This window comes from Lissotriton helveticus, chromosome 1_1 (genome assembly GCF_964261635.1).
Source record: "Lissotriton helveticus chromosome 1_1, aLisHel1.1, whole genome shotgun sequence".
Classification (NCBI taxonomy): domain Eukaryota; kingdom Metazoa; phylum Chordata; class Amphibia; order Caudata; family Salamandridae; genus Lissotriton; species Lissotriton helveticus.
The window spans coordinates 1,938,199,706-1,938,218,450 of NC_136057.1; the positions used below are offsets into that span (position 1 = coordinate 1,938,199,706).

The 18,745-nt window shown below is 49.3% G+C and overlaps 1 protein-coding gene across 1 annotated transcript in view; it reads right to left on the reverse strand.

Moving 5' to 3' along the window:
* Nucleotides 1-18,745, reverse strand: part of CEP350 (centrosomal protein 350) — a 1,478,431-nt gene that overhangs the window by 478,939 nt on the left and 980,747 nt on the right. The window contains exons 25-26 of the mRNA XM_078643560.1: nucleotides 6,702-6,789; nucleotides 5,972-6,118 (exon numbers count right to left, since the gene is read on the reverse strand). Coding sequence (XP_078499686.1) covers nucleotides 5,972-6,118; nucleotides 6,702-6,789 — 235 coding nt within the window. The remainder of the gene's footprint in view (nucleotides 1-5,971; nucleotides 6,119-6,701; nucleotides 6,790-18,745) is intronic.

Here is an 18,745-nt window from a genome sequence, read left to right on the forward strand (position 1 = left end):
AGCTCGCGTAGCTGGTACTGCGAGCGAACCGGTGGAATTGCTGGAGGAGGGCTGACAAAACGAAGACTGTATCCATTGCAAACAATAATTAGCACCCACTTGTCCTGAGTAATTTTTCTCTACTCTGCCAAGTAATTTTGTATGCTCACCCCCCCCCCGCCCGGAGCGGGTAACGGACGAGGGGCAAGTAACTCTTCAGGGCTTAGACCCGGCCGGGCCCTTGTTCGCCGAGGAGGACTGCTGGCCACCTCTGCCCCTCTGATGCTTCTGGAAGGGCTGCCGCTGGTATTGCTGCTGCTGTTGTTGTTGCTGGCCAGCTTGACGACCTTGCCCTCGCCTCTGGGAAACGTACCGCCTCTGGAAAGGACGGAAGGACTTCCGTTGTTCTTTTGGTTTCTCCAAACCAACAGCCTTCAACGTCTCTACTTCCGCCTTCATGCGGGCAATTTCCTCATCCGCATGCGTGCCGAAGAGGGTCGATCCCGAGAATGGCAAATTTGCGACCCTCAGTTGTGCCTCTGGTTTAAGAGAGGTAAGGCGCAACCAGGAATGACGTCTCAAGTTGATGCCATGGCAGTACCCATGAGCAGCCAGGAGAGAGGCGTCTGCCGCCGAGCTGATGACTTGATTTGAGACCATCATGCCCTCGTTCAATATCGCCTGGAAGTCTTCTCGCCTATCCCGCGGGAGGAGCTCAATAAACTGTTGCAGGGACTACCACAAGGAGCGGTCATAGCGACCCAAGAGTCAGAAACAGCTCCATGGCCGGTTCCTCCAGTCCTGGCACCAAAGGCAACAAAGGGCGAGAGAGATGTCTTTTGTGCAAAGTCTCAAAGATCACAGAGGTAGAAGTAGTGTGTACCGTCAATGTGATCCCTAACTTCGCTGCCCCCCTCAGCACCACAGGCTGCACTCTCGTAGGAGGAGAGTCCGATAACATGGGCGAATACCTCCGGTCACTAGAAGAGTCCGTGTGATGGGACCGTGACCTTTCCCTCCAATGGCGATGACGGAACCTTGTCGAGGAGCGACGCTCATTGCGAGAGCGATACCTCCCTCTGGACCTTGACCTAGACCTCCTGGGTCTCGCAGGAACCGCCGGCCTTGGAGGAGGCGGAAACGGAGGAGTCGGAGCCAGAACCCCCGGTTGTGGAGGCCGGGGAGGCAGTGGAGGAGGAGGCGGAGGCTTCCTAGGAGGCAGTGGCGGAAGAGTAGGAGGCGTATGAGTCCTGGGCCTAGAGGACGAATAGGTCAGTGAATAATCAGATTCCGGTGACCTAAGCACTCTCCTCTTCTTACGAGCAGGCCTCGAGGAGGATGCTATGGGGGCAGACCTCTTTGCGGACGAGCGCCGGTGCAGCCGAGACCGGGAACTTGCCGATGAAGATGATAGACTAACCACCGAGGCACTGGACACCGTCCTGGGCCTTGACTGTCTCCTCAACGTCGACCTCTTCGACTTCCCTTTTCTCGACGTCGACCTTCCAGACGTCGACGAACTCTTCGACGTAGAATGTCTTCTCCTCGACGTCGTCTTGTCTCTCCTTGACGTCGACCTTCGCGCCGACGTTGACGGCGAACGGCGGAGTCGCCTCGACGGCGAGCGCCTTCAGGACACATCGCGACATCGATGGTGTGTCGACGCGGGTGAAGTACTCGACGTCGACCTCGTCCGAGGTCTGGACATCCTACCCTTCGACATGGAACGGCGACGCCGCTTCAACCCAGAGCCCTGGGTCGACTGGGAGCATATGGTGGTCATACCTCTCGACGCCGACGTCGAAGCTATTGACGTCGACCGGGACCAGTGCCTTTTCTGGGCCTTTTCTTGACTGGGGAGCCCCCCAGAGGCTGATGCATGGGCAGAGGACGATGACAGAGTCCCTCCATGTCCAGAAGTCCCACCTGGTTCTTGGTGTCTCCTCTGCTCCAGGCCTTGGAGACGAATCTTCTCCCTTTCACGCAGGGTCCTCCTGGAGAAAGAGTGACAGATTTCACAGGAGTTAGGGTCATGGGTGGATGGGAGGCAGAGTATACATACTCTGTGGGGGTCAGATTTTGACTTCTTCCTACCACACTCAGGGCACTTGTCGAATAAAGCTGGCATTTTCAACAAAAAGAGGTGGCAAAACTGGCTAGAAAGCACAGCAACTGGAAGAGGAAGACCCCAGACGTCGAGTGAAACACTGGAAAAGTGCCAAAAATTGAAGTAATACCCAAAAAGGTAGAGATCAATGCTCCAGGGTCAAGCTAGCAGGAGCCGGAAAAAAGAACTGACAGTAAAAGGCCTTAAGTGTCTATGCAGGACTGCAGAAGAAGACAACTTAAGAGATTTTTTTGATTGCTCCCGGGTCCACGCACATGGGTGGGACTATTCACAAGATTATGACTATACACAGAGATCCCCTACTACAGAACTGTGCCTAGAGCATCGGTGCTCCTTAACTCTCTCGGCAACGGACGACAGCCGAGGTGAAGATGAAGTCAGTTTGGACTTCTTTTTTTTATGCCTCTTGCCGGAGTGTCTGGAGTGAAAAGAAGAAGAGGACTTAGGGCTCTGGGAGCGGTCCCGCTTCCTCCTCTTCTTCAATTGTGACCGGGAACTCCACGGAGCCTCGTTCAACGGTGTTGACTGCCGGGCAGTGAGGACCTTCATTGTCCACTTTCTCAAGGCCTTCGGAGCCATAGCCAGGCAGTACGATTACAGCTTCGAATCGTGGTCACGTTCGAAACACCAGATACAGGCTAGGTGGGAATTGGTGACTAACGTCATGCAGTGGGAGGCACCGCACGGCTTGAAACCTGTTTTCCTCGAAGACAACCCTCGCACATGGAGGTGGAAAAAAAAATGAAATCGACAAAAATCTGCCAATAAACAACAGAGAGATAGCTTTTCCCGGATCGACGTTTAACTGGCACGGAAACAAAATGACTGAAGTCTGAGCGCCTGGGTGGCGTCTATAAGGGCACTGCAACATCATAACTCCTCCAACAGTAACCAATTGACGGTTCCTCGCACCAAGACAGTCGCCTGGGGAGATCGTCGTTTTGTGGTAGGAGCTTCCAAACTCTGGAACACCCTGCCTCAGGACATAAGAACATGTCCCACTTTGCTCCAATTTCGCAAAAAACTGAAAACATGGCTGTTTACCAAATAAGTTTCATTTCATGGGGCACCGGGTTAGAGCAGTTAAGCTAAGTATCATCTGTAGCTTGCAAATTAATCAGCGCCAAGACACCTTCGGGTATATGTTGCGCTTTATAAATGTAAATAAATAAATAAATAAATAACTAACGCTACTGACAACATCACGCGGAGCCGAATTGAGCCACCCGGCGGTGCGCAAGGTGTATTGCTCAGCAAAATTTTCCAGATCCATCCTGATGCCTGGGAAATTCAAAGATAAGGAATCTGCAGCTAGTGGACGGGGGTTGTTTGTTTGATGTTATTACATTACCTCGTGCAGTGAATAGCGTGACATTTTGAGACGAATGTTTATGTAACATTATGATGCACTATATGAATATCACCGTTATAAGAGATGGAGATTTGAGTTGGGGAGAAAATATAAAACCCGGCTGTAACACTAGGAATATTTGATGTACTGTTATGCTTGATGCCAACCAGCTGTGAATAAAATTTTTATTAAAAAAAGGAATCTGCAGCTAGCAGTCTTTATCAGATCAAATGAAGCAAGTTCATTACACAATGAAAAATAATTATAAGCTACAGCATGGTTCATGGCACTCGGCAGTGGTGGCTCCTCGTCTATGGCGAAGGAGTGTCACTCACTGCTTTTGAGCAGTGGAAAGGAAATATAAAATATTAACTGAGTTACTATCATTTTATGTTTCCTTTGCGGGCGGGTGGGCAGGCTTCTGCTTTGCTCTCGGAGAAAAGGAGGAGTGGTTTGCTCACTCCTAAGAAGGCAATAACTGTTTGGTTGGCCCTCTTGGGCCGCCCAAATCAGTCATGTGCACATACCCGTTCTCAATGCAGGCTGCATTACAGCCTACATGGAGAACATGCCCAGGCCCCCATTCCCTGGCTGAGCGTCCAACCATGATGCTCAGATCACTCATAACGCTGCACTGAGGTTGTGATTGGTCAGGGAGCCTGGGTGATTACCATTAACAATGCTGCATTGCAGCATTATGATTGGTCAGTGGGGCCTGCTTTCTGTTATTCGAGTTCCAGGAGGAGAGCAGGAGCAGAGATGCGGGACCCCTCAGCAAGGTAAGTTTATTTTTGTAATGTTTTTCTAACGTTCACACCATGCGCGACAAATCCCCCCCCCCCCCGCCTGCCCTTCCCACCCGGCGTGTGACCCCCCTACCCCATGAACCCCCCACCCTGCGCCCACCCCACCACCCACGAGCCATGTCAACAGCCACTGGCTCTGGGTATCACATGTTTTTGGACAACTAATAAATGCTATATATAGCTGCGATCGGAAAAGTCCGATTGTTGTAACAGTATGTTTATGCTAATTGTGTTACCCATATAACTGCACTCAACGTTTTTCTCACTGTACATAATTGTACCTATTCTGCTCCCGACACGCCTAACGTGCAAGGCTTGAGGGGAGCCAAGTATGTAAAATTACAATGTGACGACAGGGATCGCCCACCCCCACTGCCTAATGATGCCTAACTAAATGTTAAGACATAAACCATAAAAAGGAAAAGCTCCATTATGGTCTGTATGTTTGCGTTCATGCTGTTTGACTGATTGTATGAGCCAAAAGCTGGAAAAATCAGCCACAAATCGTAAGAATTCAACATATCTCTGGGTCCTGAAGAAAGTCTACTGACCCTTGGGAGCATATCACAGGCTGAAACATGTCGACCCGAGATGAATTCAGAATTTTGTCTACTTTGCAAAAATGCTTTCCAGGTTCACCTATGGGTTTCATACCTCTTTTTCCCCAGCAAATTCAAGTGGATATAAGCTGCAAAAATAAGAATTATTGGATACCACTTACAAAATGGGAAAAACTGTGGTTATTTTTGCTAACTCTGTCTTTTCCTGAAAGCTGGAAAGAGTATGATCTTAGCATAGCAAATCTTCTGTTGATGCAATTTTTTTCGAGGGGAAAAAAACATACATTTTCTTCCAAAACACCTTTTTCCCATTACAACCGCCCCCCCCAAAAACACTTTGCCAGATTTTTGCTTTTTTTGCAGTTCTCTTAGGCGAAACCCATGGTCCTGGTTACCGTTAGAATTCCAATATGTAGAGAAAAAAAGACACACATTTAGTCTGGATGTTTACTGTGGGAGACACTAGCTCCTTAAACAGCCGAACACAAGCTAAAGGATAAAGCCTCAGCACTTAAGAAGTTAAATGTACTCTGCAATACTATCCATCCCATTTATTAACTTAAGCCATAAATTGTGTTACTTCTTATACAGTTACTTCTTATACAGTAAAAACACTGTAATAAGTTACTCCCTGGTTGGTAATCACCCTGTGATTTGGTTACTTCTTGGTCATCTTGTGCCCTACAATGCGTTCCTTTTTTACTGACTCGGGCCCCATTGTGTGCACATCCTGGTTTACATCTTGATTTACAGCAGAATCTTTGTGTAACTCTTACCCTGGCCTATGCTATAGTTCATATCTGCTACATACAAGTTTAATTCATACCATTGGGCCTATTAGGCCATAGTTAGCTAATGTTGATCAGTTCAAATTGCATGGTTTGTTCAGAGCTTGGAATGTGTTACTTCAGGTTTAGCCAACACTAACTAGGTTTGCTCCTGCCCTGTAGCAAGTTCCTCTTGACCAAATCATTAAATGCAGTGACATAGCTAGGAATAGGTTCCTTCTTCTCATGTTCTGTGACACAGAACTCCTTGGTAAGCAAATCCACTGTGTTGTTACTTCAAAGTGTAGTGTGAAGATACTTGTTTGGTGATTATCAGGCATTGCACAATAGTTCTAAACATACTCTGCAATGGCCCATACCTGCTTGTCCTCTCCAGCAGACTTGAGCTTTTCCTGCAGTTTCATGGTCGTTTGACGGATACGCTCTATCTCTTCCTGCTGTTTGAGAATCAGTTCTCTCTCCTTTCTAGCTGCCTTGTTAGCATCCTGGAGCCGCTTAATTTCAGCCTGTAATAGAAGACTATGATTAATCTGCTGTTGGCTACTAGGACCAAGAGTCCCCCACTCAAGGTCTACATGTTCCACATCATAACCAGAAAACCTCACCACTGGAAACAATCATTCTGAGACATGTTAGTCAAAAGTTCCATAAACTTTAAATTTTCTTTAGCATCAAGCTAAGATCATGACCAAGAGGTAAGATTGCCACTTAGGAAAATGCTATGATCGTGTACAAGGCAAAACCACGCACACAATATGATGACATCAACCCTTCCATGTAAACCCCAAAAGCACACATTCCCTCTTGCTAATGTACTAATACAGCCCCTTCTTTATTACTGTCCTTTCCCCCAATATCCCTCCTTTAACCTACAAGGAATGTAGGTCCAACTTTCCTTCTGGATCTGGAGAAGAAAATACTCATTGTACAAAGTTCAAATAAGCAAATGACCAGAAATGGAATACAAGAACCAGGGAGCAAGGTCTCATGGCACTTCTTCAAGCTCTAGCATCAAGAAGACACACAAGGATTGCTTTTCTACCAAACTTTCCCAATGACCTTCTATGGCAGTTAAAGGGCACTAGTTACCTGTTCGTGCTGCAATCTAAGGAGTAGACCTCGCTGACGTTTTCGGATCGGTGGCATCTTATCATCCTCACCTTTATCTCTCAAACGCCTGAAGAGAAAAATGGTAGGGCAAACATGAGACGAATAAGATAGATATCATTATCAATAAATATGGGTATGGAAAGCACCAGTTAAACACAGAGGACATCTAACAGGCATTCAACACTGTTTGCAATCAATGCGAGATTCAGACTTTTGAATTGCGCATATTTGTGATCCAGTGTTGGTGAAGGGCATGTTACTTACCCCCAGTAATGCCTTATCTGGTAGAGACACAATCTAGCAGCAGATTCCTTACTTTAGAATTATCCCCAGGTGTCAGACTGGATCCAGAAGTTTCTTATGAGCAGTATCTATGCGTTCCAGTAGGTGGCTATGGTTTGGCCCTGGTGGTGTCCTCAGCACCGGAAGGGACATGAGTGGTGCCTACATAGGCGCCACACCAGTTCACTGACGTCAAGTTATTTTTTGTCAATTTCCATGCCAGGAAGAACACTCAGCTTGGAGTGGAAAACTAAGGGCCCTGAAAGGGGAACAGCCCTGTAGGTTCGCCAAGTGGGCACGATGGCTGGGTCCATAAGGAATCTGTGGCTAGATAGCCTCTACCAGATAAGGCATTAACAAAAGTAAGTAACTTGTCCATCTGATAGATTCTTCTAGCCACAGATTCATTACTTTAGTATAGATACCCAAACAATACCTTCCCAGAGGTGGGTCTAGGAAACAATTTCACACTAAAAAGTCCTGCAGGACCAAATGGGCAAAATGTCCATCCTTATGGACCGGAGGGTCCAGGCAGTAGTGCTTAGTAAACATGTGCAGAGACGCCCAACGTTGCTGCCTGCCAGATGTCCAGGACCGGAACTCCGTGTGCAAACGCAGAGGTGGCAGCCCTAGCTCTGGTGGATTGAGCACATAAGGCCTCTGGAGTTGCTTATTCGCCAATGCGTAGCAGATTTTGATGCAGAGCATGATTCATTGGGTGATGGCCTACTTCTGCACGGCCTGTCCCTTCTCCACTCCGACATAGAGATGGTCATCCTCCCGGAACTCCTTTGTGAGGTCAAGGTAGAACAACGCCGCTCTCTTTGGGTCCAGATGGTGAAGTCACTACTCTTCTGTGGAGGGATGTTGAGGATCTTAAAGAGAAGGCAGGGTGATGGACTGGCCTGCATGAAAGGGATTGACAACTTTCAGCAGAAAGGAAGCTCTAGTACGAAGAACCAGCTTGTCTGGGTAAATGTTCAGAGACAGAGGCTTGGAAGATGAAGCCTGAACCCCAAAGACCCTTAGGGGAACATGTTATTGCCATCAGGAAGGACGTCTTGATGGTAAGCTTGAGAGGACAATTGTGCAATGGCTCAAAGGGAGCGCACATTAGAAAAGTTAAGACCAAATTAAAGTCTCACTAAGGCATGATTGTAGGAAGCTGGCATTTCTTGAGGTTGTGCCAATGTAGGGGCACACCATGCAAAAAGTATAGATGACCCCTCTTGGTTTACAGGGCTCACTTTAATAATCCCAAGTACTCTATTTTTGGTAGTGTGGTCGAGCATTTTAGGCTTATCAGAGAGGAGTGTTAAGCATTTGTTGCACACACACAGTCTATTGACTGGGTCACACATTCTATAAGAAATCCGAGACCAATTTATAAAAATACTTTAGATTATTAGACACCAAGATCTTTATAATAACTTGGGTACAAGCAGAGATATCGATTTTAGAAGAAAATGGAAAAATACTCAAACAACAGTTATGAGGCATAAGCCTTGAACGCTACAATGTTATCCTATAAGAGAAAAAGACAGATGGCAAACAGGTACTTGGAAGTGGAGCTTAGAGGTTCCCTTTGGGACTTAATGTGCTAGCCGGCCAAGGCCGACAGTACCACCAACAGTTTCGTTTTACCTGCCCTGGGGTGTCCAGGTGCAGAGGTGCTGGTCAAGATGGTAGACTGTAAGGAGGGAATCGGGGGCAAGTCTGGGTGACCCCAAAGGGGAGCTCAGGTTATGGGGACCCCTAAGCCAAGAGGACGCATTCAGACATCGTGGACCCGGTCTGTGGAGCTTGGGTGCACAGGCGCTTGGCTGACTGTCCACTGGTGTTCAAGGCTCTCACAATTGTTGGTAGATCTCCAGAGGGAGGGAAAACAAAGTAGCAGAGCCAAGCTGGCCGTGGGTCTTGTCTGTCCTGATGTCCCTCGACGTGCAGGAAGGCTTTCAAGGCAGTGGTGTCCAGGCTGAAAGCGAAACACGCCTTGGCTGGTACAAGTGCCCCGGTACTCAGGATATTGGCACATGGGAGCTCCTTGAGGGCCTACTGTCTTGAAACTCAGCTGAGAGACAGGGCTGAGCTCCTACAGCCACGAAGACTTCCTCCTGAAGGGATGCTCCTTCGTTGAGCCCGAAGGCCAGCAACACAGTGATCGCTGGTTGGCGAAGTGCTGGTTAGTCCTCCAAGTGTTGGGGAGGATGAACAGCTGCAGGACAAGTGTTTGGTGCTAGTTTCTGTGCAGGTTCTTAGTTTTTGCGGTGTTGTCTCTTATGTCCGTCTTCCGTTCCCAGGAAGTCGTACCTGTGGACCTTGTGTCAGGGGGTACCCCTAAATACTCAATTTAGGTGAGTACGAGGTAGCAGCCAATAGGCTACCTACCCCTGGGGTCACTTCAGCCCTGAAGAACAAGTTACTTACCTTCGGTAACGCGTTTTCTGGAGGATACAGTATCTGCCTGTGGATTCCTCACCTTGTAAATATCCCCCTGGGTCAGCAACGTTCGGAAAATTCTTTGTAGCTCACCGGCGTGGACGACGTCACAGGAACGCACGACATCGCACGCGGCTCCGCTAACGTCACCGACTCCATAATAGGCCTACGCCGGCATGATGACATCAGTTCTGCCCTTTTTTCCGTGCCTTCGAGGCACCCGGACGGACCAATGACAGTAGAAATATACATAGTATACACAGTACAAACTAGTCAAGGTAACACACATAGTGTGAATATAACATAGTAAACATGTCCAAGAACACATTCCTTTAATGGATAACATGAATACATTAAAATAACATTACCAATAATTCAGGTATAGAAGAGTGGACAACGGGGAGGTGCGTGGGCATGTGAGGAATCCACAGGCAGATACTGTATCCACCAGAAAAAGCGTTACCGAAGGTAAGTAACTTGTTCTTCTGATGGATACACCTGCCAGTGGATTCCTTACCTTGTAAATAGATTCCCACAGCAGTCCTGAAGGACAGAACGCGCAAAATGGCCGTCCCTCCTCACCTCGGTATCCAAGCAGTAATGATTGGCGAAAGTGTGGAGGGAGGCCAAAGTTGCCGCTCTACAAATGTCCTCAACAGGTACACCCCTAGACAAAGCAGATGTTGAAGACTTTGCTCTAGTAGAGTGGGCTCTTATACCTCTGGAGGTTCCTTACCAGCCAGGGCGTAGCAGATCTTGATGCATAGTATTATCCATCTCGAAAGTGTGCGCTTGTGCACAGCTCTTCCTTTTCTGCAGCCAGCAAATCCAACAACCAGCTGGTCATCCACTCAATAGTCCTTTGTCCTATCAAGATAAAAGCTCACCGCCCTCGTAGGGTCCAGACGGTGAAGCCGCTCCTCCTCCTTGGAAGGGGGAGGAGGAGGATAGAAGGTAGGAAGGGTAATAGACTGTCCTAGATGGAAGGGAGTTACCACCTTAGGCAGAAAAGCAGCCCCGATCCTAAGAACCATTCGTTCAGCATGAATGGTCAAGAATGGGGGCTTTGAACTAAGAGCTTGAAGCTCACTTACCCTCCTTGCCGAGGTAATTGCAACTAGGAAATCCGTCTTAAAAGACAACAACCTCAAGGGACAATTATGTAAAGGTTCGAACGGGGAACCCATTAGATAAGTAAGCACCAGATTCAAGCCCCATTGAGGCACAATAAAAGGAGTAGGAGGAAATTTATTTGTAAGGCCCTTCAGAAATGTTAAAACAATAGGAGATTTAAATAAGGACGGCTGATCCGGCAGGCAGAGAAATGCCGACAAAGCCGAAAGATAACCTTTAACTGTAGCCACAGCAAACCCTTGCTGCGCTAAAGAAAGAACAAATAGAAGAATATCTGACAAACGAGCCCTCAAAGGACTTCTCCCGACACCAAGTCACAAATTTAGACCATCTGTATGAATAGATTGACTTGGTGGAGTCACGCCTGGCCGATAAAAAGACATCCACCACATCATGTGGGAGAGAAAAGGAATTCAGGTTGCCCCGTTCAATCTCCAGGCATGAAGGTGTAAGGTCTGGAGGTGGGGTGTAGAACCTGCCCCTCCATATGAGAGAGGAGATCTGCCCTGACAGGGAGACGGAGCGGCGGGCACGAGGAGAGGTGGAGAAGATCTGTGTACCACACCCTTCTTGGACAATCAGGGGCGATCAAAATAACTTGGGCCCGGTCTCGGCAAATCTTCCTCAGAACCAAAGGAATCAAGGGTATGGGAGGAAACGCGTAGAGGAGTTTTCTTCCCCAACTCAACTGAAACGCGTCCCCCAAGGCTCCCTGCATCGGAAACTGGAGGCTGCAGAATGACGGGCAGTGAGCATTCTCGCGAGTGGCGAACAGGTCCACCCGAGGAGTTCCCCACGTCCGAAAGAAGTGACGAACTACCTCTGGATGAAGCCTCCACTCGTGGTCGGCTGAGAACTGCCGACTGAGACTGTCTGCACGCACGTTCAGAACTCCGACCAGAAGATTTGTCATCAGACAAATCTGATGATCCTGAACCTAGGACCAGAGACGCAGAGCCTCTCTGCAGAGACACTGCGACCCTACTCCTCCCTGCTTGTTGACATACCACATCGCGGTGGTGTTGTCCGTCAGGGCCTGAACCGACCGACCGCGAAGGGATGGGAGGAAGGCCTTGAGCGCAAGACGTATTGCCCGCAGCTCTAGAAGGTTGATGTGAAGCAACCTTTCCTCTGGAACGACCGCTCCATTGTGAAATAAATGAATCATTCCCTGTATGTCGAGAATCCTTTGAGGTGGAGGGAATGCTCGGCATACAGTTGTGTCCAGTACCGCACCTATTAACAGGTTGCGCTGGGAGGGCACCAGGTGAGATTTGGGTACATTTATTGAAAAACCCAACCTGTACAACAACTGAGTTGTGACTTGCAGATGATGGCGCACAGTCTCTGGAGATTCTGCTTTTATCAACCAATTGTCCAGATACGGGAATACAGGTATCCTTGACCTTCTGAGATGTGCTGCCGCCACAGCCATCACCTTGGTGAAGACTAGAGGCGCAGTAGTAAGACCAAACGGAAGGACCGCAAACTGGTAATGTTGCGATCCCACCGTGAAATGGAGATACTTCCTGTGCGACTTCAGGATTGGAATACGCATCCTGCAAGTCGATTGACACCATCCAGTCCTCTTCCAGCAGCGCCTGAATAACCTGAACTAGGGTGAGCATCTTGAACTTCTCCTGTTTCAGGTAAAGGTTCAAGATCCTGAGGTCCAAGATTGGACGAAGTCTGCCATCCTTCTTGGGAATCAGGAAATACCGGGAGTAGCATCCCTGACCCCTTTCCTGCTCCGGAACCACCTCTATCGCACCCTTTCTCAACAATGCCAGGACTTCCTCCTGCAGAAGTTGCAGGTGGTCCTCCGAGCAAAAACCTTGGCAAGGAGGGTAATCCGGAGGAAATTCCCCGAAAGGGAAGAGCATACCCATTCTCTACGAGATTGAGAACCCAAAGATTCCCAATCCCATAGAAAATGGGTAAGCCGACCCCCCACAGGACCCACATCATCCGGAATGACGGATCTAGGGCTGCTTTGCTGATGATGAAGGGGGTTGGGAAGCGGAGGAGGTAGAGGAGGAGGCTTGACGTCCTCGAGGACGAGCTCTTTGTCTGCCCCTGTAGGATTTATATAGCAGATTTTGCTGTTGCTGCTGCTGTTGAACTTGACGGTAGGGTCGAAAGGACGAACGCCCAAAACTCTATACCTCTTAGTTGCAGAGCCTATGGACTGCAGCCCCAAGGATCTGGCAGTAGCTTTACTGTCCTTAAAACTTTCTAAAGCTGCATCAGCCTTTTTGCCAAATAATCCAGTGCCATCAAATGGCAAATCCAACAAGGTTGCCTGAACGTCTGCAGAAAAGTCAGATGACTTCAGCCAAGCAGCCCTTCTAGAGGCAACAGAAGTTCCCATAATGCGAGCAACTGAATCAGCAGTGTCAAGTCCACTTCGAATCACTTGACGTGCAGCCGCCTGTTATTCAGCCAACACCTCATCAAAATCCTTCCTGCTGTCCTCAGGAATTTTTGGAGCCAACTGCCGTACAGAGTCCATCAGAGCATGTATATATCTCCCCAAGAGACATGTGGCATTGGTCGACTTTAGAGCCATACTCGCAGAAGAGAAAATCTTCTTCGCAGTCTGATCCTGTTTCTTGGACTCCGTATCCCCAGGCACTTGAGGGAAAGCACCAACAGACTTCTTCGAACAGGCTGCCTGTATAACCAGACTTTCAGGCAAAGGATGCGAGGATAGAAACTCAGGATCACCAGGAGCTACCCTATACCTCCTTGCAACACCCTTAGCCACTGCAGGAGCTGTAAGAGGCCTGTTCCAAACCTCCAATATAGACTCAGTCAAAGCCTCATTAAAAGGAAGCAATGGTTCTACAACCAAAGATGGGGAATGAAGGACCTCAGTCAATATATTAGCCTTGAATTCAGCTGTAGGCAAAGTCAAATTTAAAAGAGCCGCAGCCTTTTTAATGACCACAACGTCCTTTGAAGGAGCATCAGAAACAGAGGACAGCTCCCATTCAGGGGAAAGCTCTAAGCCACTAGTTTCCCTCAAATCATCAAAGTAGTCCTCCTGAAGCTCACCTTCTTCCATCTCAGCCTCAGCCTCTCTATATCTTTGCTCCTCTATAAGACGCTGAGCTTCCCGCCTCGATCTTTCCTTCACGAGCCGCGCCGTTGGATCCGTGACCGACTCCGACGGAGCTGGAGCCGCCAGCGAGATCGGATCCGGAAGCCCAAACTGCTGCTCACGAGGTCGAGTCGGAGCCGGCGTCGATAGAACCGGCGTCGACGAGGAATGCCAAGGCGAAGCCTGCGCCGGCATAAATGGCATAAAAGGAGCTGGAGCATAGGAGTGGGGAACTCCTAAACTTAATGCCAAAGGACCCATGGGGCCCGAAGGTGCACCAGAGGGGTACAAAGCTCTCGAGTAGACTCCATACATCGCGTTTAAAAACGAAGTAGGTTTTGACCTGGAGCTGGGAAGGGGGGGTAAGAACCCATAGGATGCCCTTTCGGAGGTTCCGGATTCGCCTCCTCTTCCACAGGCGGATTGACTGGAGTCACCGAGCCCTCTTGTAAAGGAGCCTCTTCTTCCTCTCGAGCCGGGGACGGCGCCATAGAGGGAACCAACTCCGGAGCCGGAGAATGCACCGGCGACTCCAAGGGTGAAGCCTCACCTTCTGGAACACTAATCGAAGGAGACACCTCATCTTTTCTATGCCTCCTCTTAAGCGACTTCGGCCTCGACTCCGAGTCCTTACCGGAGTGATGACGAGATCCATGCCTTCGCTTCTTATGCTTTTTCTTCGCTGACCTCGAAGCATCACCAGAAGATGACTTTGAAGGCGACGCCGTGCGGGACCTCGACTTCGACCTCGCCCTACTCGAACGTGATCTCGAAGTCTTCTTCTCTTTTCTACTTTTCAACTTCACCACCAGAGGTTTTGCTTCCCTCTCTCGAAGAGCCTTCGGATTCATCTTCTTACATGAAGAACGGCCTTTGACATCGTGGTCCGAACTCAGGCACCAGATACAATCTTCATGCGGGTCCGTAATCGAGATCATCTTGCCGCACTCCCCACAAGGCTTGAACCCGGTCTTCTTAGACGACATCCTCAGTGAGAAACAAAGAAGCAAGAAGCCAAACAGAGAAAAACAGTAACAAAGTTACCAACAGCTACAGAGGTTCCCGGACACCGTTAGCGTTGACGACGCGGAAAAAAGGGAACTGATGTCATCACGCCGGCGTAGGCCTATTATGGAGTCGGTGACGTCAGCGGAGCCGCGCGTGATGTTGTGCGTTCCTGTGACGTCGTCCACGCCGGCGAGCTACAAAGAATTTTCCGAACGTTGCTGACGCAGGGGGATATTCACAAGGTGAGGAATCCACTGGCAGAGATATCCATCAGAATGACAACTTCCTATGAGGAGTGGGCATAATCCTGACTCAGAAGTCCTTATTTCCCCAAAAACAAGATGGTGAAACCTTTCTTTGGCTGTTCACTTCAGGTAACCGACCTTAGAGGTGTGGCTAGATTGTGGGTGAAACGTGCATACTGAATAACTAATTTCCTGCCTGCATGGGTGCCAAATGGGCCCCAGGGCATGGGATGATATTTCCCATGTCTGGGGGAAGCCGGTTGTGAGAAGTTGGCCAGATATATGATGTTTCCAATTCTGGAACCACCTTGTATCAGTCCAAGCTAACCCTTATGGTGTCTGGTTGTAAGTCAACCTTGTAGACAAGCTATCTTAATGGTAGCATAGACTAAGCAGCCTTGAAGGGTTAACTCAAGAGGTCGTGTTAAGCGAGCTGTTTTACCAATCACAGTCCTGTAATATCAAATGAAAGGACACCACACAAGTATATATTATAAAAATATATGTGTTTATTCTTAAATAAATCCCCAGTACTCTTTATGAACAAAGGGGCACAAGCGTTAAATCAAAAGCACAGTATAACATACAAAGTTGCACAATTATGAATGAGGGCGAGGGGCCACTCAGACCATATACTAAGAAAGTGGTATAAGAGATACCAATCGAACAGTGGTTAGGCCTAGGGCCTAGGGAATCGCTGGGAGCAGTCGGGACAAGCAATGCTGAAGTCGGGAAAAGCCCGCGGGATTCGGGTGCAGTGCTTAAAGCACACGCATGCACCAATGCAAGTCAATGGTGCGTAAAAGTTACACAAGCAGTGTTTAAGGATACTTCCGCTGAACCTGGAAGGACAAAACTTTAGACACAGACCCTAGAGGTGTGTACCAGTGTGGGAACACCGGCGTTGCAATGTTACCTCACCCACAGGAAGAGGGTGCATAGGGTCGAAGTGGCGTCGGGTTTCGTCACGCAGGTTCTGCGAGCTTGAAGATGAAGATGCTGCAGGCGATGGAAAGGAGAGGTGTCCGGTGGGATCCAAGGGTGGACCCAAGTTGAAAAGTACCTGAAAGCAGAGGGGACAGAGTCTGGGTCACTCAGCAGTGACCAGGGTGGAACCAGGACGGAACCAGGCAATGTCGGTCGCAATCAGGTGGTTGTCGAGGAGCTTCTCTCCGCTGTCACGTGGGCTCTGGGGCATCTACGACGTCCAGGAGCGGGTCACGATCTGTCCCACGAAGGCTCTCGCCGTCGGCGCTGTCGGCTTCAAGATTGGAGCAAACAACACTTGGCAAAAGCAATCCACGCGGAACTGGAAGATTGCTTCTCACTCGGACCAGGTGGGTCAGAGTGGGTTCTCCTTTTCAGGGGAGCAAGTGTAAATCTGGAGCAACCAGATTCACAAGTCGTATTTCGGTTTTCGTCGGCACGGGGACCACAAGCCAGCTGGCAAGTGACCGGCCAACGCGCTGAGCCAAAGAAAGCAGAAGGGCCCCACGCAGCACTCGTCGAGTTTGGAGGGCTGAACTTCGGTGCAAGAGTGGCTCAGGGTTGGGGCTTCTCAAACCCCGGTGTACAGCTTCGAGGATCACTCGTGGGCTGCACGGTCAGCGTCTCGTGGTCTTTTCAAGATGGCGTGCCCCACGCTTCCGGTCGCCTCCACGGGTCTCAGCTCTGCAGGGACTGTGGATCGGGCTGTTAGAAGGCAGGCAAGCTTGATCTCGTCGATCTCTGTCGCTCGAGTTCCGGCGGGAACTGCAACAAAGCAGACGTCGATATGCTGGATGGTGCCTGTTTGCACAGGGTGGTCACTCCTTGACCACAAGGGAGATTCTTCAGTCTTCTACGTTGAGTAGGATGTCGAAGGGTCCAGAGTTTCGTTTCTTATGTTTCATCAGGATAATCTGAAGTGCATTGGCACTGCTCCCACTCTTATTCGAATCTGGGGGGCTGGATTACCTGCTAGGTCCCCTCCTATGGGTGGGACCCAGGAAGGGGGTGTATACACCCCTTTTTCTTTGATCCAGGCCGCGCTGGGACTGGGGCTGGTGTGCCCCAGAACCGGTTTGACCGGATTATGCAAGGGGCAGCCTTGTGCTCCCCATGCAGTGTCTGGTTTCTTTCAAACCTCCCTGCTACAATCCACTAACTCCTGTCTGGGGTGGTGTGACACCTCCCTGCGACAGGAAACCCTTTGTCCAGGCCCCCTTGGCTGAGTTTCGGTCAGCTTCAGGGGGTCAGACTTGTGTCTGTGGAAGAAGCATCCATTTTGTGGATCTGAGGCTCTTTTAGAAATTAACCGCATTTCAGTAAAGTAACATGTCTTCTCCCTCTAGAGGGGTGGAATGCTATCCCCGTCGCCAGAACTGGCGAGGGGATAGTATTCCAAATCGTATGACACCTTACACGACATGTTTTGATAAAGCCAAACCAAAGTTGCTATATAACCGCGAGGATTATAATGCACTTAATAGTATATGGTATGGCATTATCCTGAAACAGCTTAGGGATTTGTTCCCGACAGCTGCAGACAGGCTCAGCTCATGCTAGAGCTCCATCTCACATTAAACCACGCACTCTGCCTCCAGAATTGATAAGGCCTTCCATAGGAGTGACTCACAGGTTTATATGTGTCCAGATATAGGTTTAGATATAGGTATACTATACCTAAGCAAGAGGTGATTACACCAACTTGCCCCAGCTGAGTGATCAGCCAGTTGTGTCAATTTAAGAACCAGTCAGGGGTGGCAAAAGATATGCTGCAGCCCCTGGTAGGCCTTGGTGGCACCTATGCCCTGAGCACCTATAGTGCATGGTACAGGGGCTGACAAGGAGTCCATTTCCAATTGTGGTATGTACCTAGGGTACATGGAATCCATTTTACAGAGAGAGCAGATAGCCTGGGGCCCTGATTAGCAGGGAACCAGGCCAACTAAGTCAAAAACCAGCTAAACACAAGGGAAAAAATCTGGGGTAAAGATAGTCAGGTAGCCACCTTCCTACACCGGTGTTGCATGCCAAAGGTGGCAGAGGCTTTGAAGCCTCTGGCCTGGATATCCTAAATTGCTAGCCATCCTGTTGGAGGAGATAAGAACACCTTCTGCAGAGCAGGCATTGTTTTTGACATCTGACAGTGCGGGCTCTCCCTTGCAGGGGGTCAGAAACCAGTCTGTAGTGGCAGGCTGGAAGATACTAGTCAGTCAACATACTAAGACTGGTAGGGCTACAGGGGTACCTCTAAGGTGCCCTCTGAGTGCATTTACTGATAACTCTGATACTGACATCAGTACAGATTTATTAAGACAAGGTCTTTGATACCAGTACTTTCAGTGAAGCCATAATGTAGCTGGGTAAGAAAATGAGTTACTTAACTGTAACTACAGTTCTCCAGTATTGGTATCTTTCATAGATTCACATGCTTGTATCATCCCAGTCGTGGAGGGAGAGAGGGAGTGTGTGTGGGAGGGAGTGTGTGGGGGAGTGTGTGTGTGTGGGTGTGTGTGTGTGTGGGAGTGTGTGTGTGTGTGGGAGTGTGTGAATGCGTGTGGGAGTGTGTGAATGCGTGTGGGAGTGTGTGTGTGCGTGTGTGGGAGTGTGTGTGTGTGGGAGTGTGTGTGTGTGTGTGTGGGAGTGTGTGTGTGTGGGAGTGTGAGTGTGTGTGTGGGAGTGCATGCGTGTGAGTGTGTGAGAGTGTGAGTGTGTGTGTGTGCGTGTGGGAGTGTGTGTGTGCGTGTGGGAGTGTGTGTGCGTGTGGGAGTGTGTGTGCGTGTGGGAGTGTGTGAATGCGTGTGGGAGTGTGTGAATGCATGTGGGAG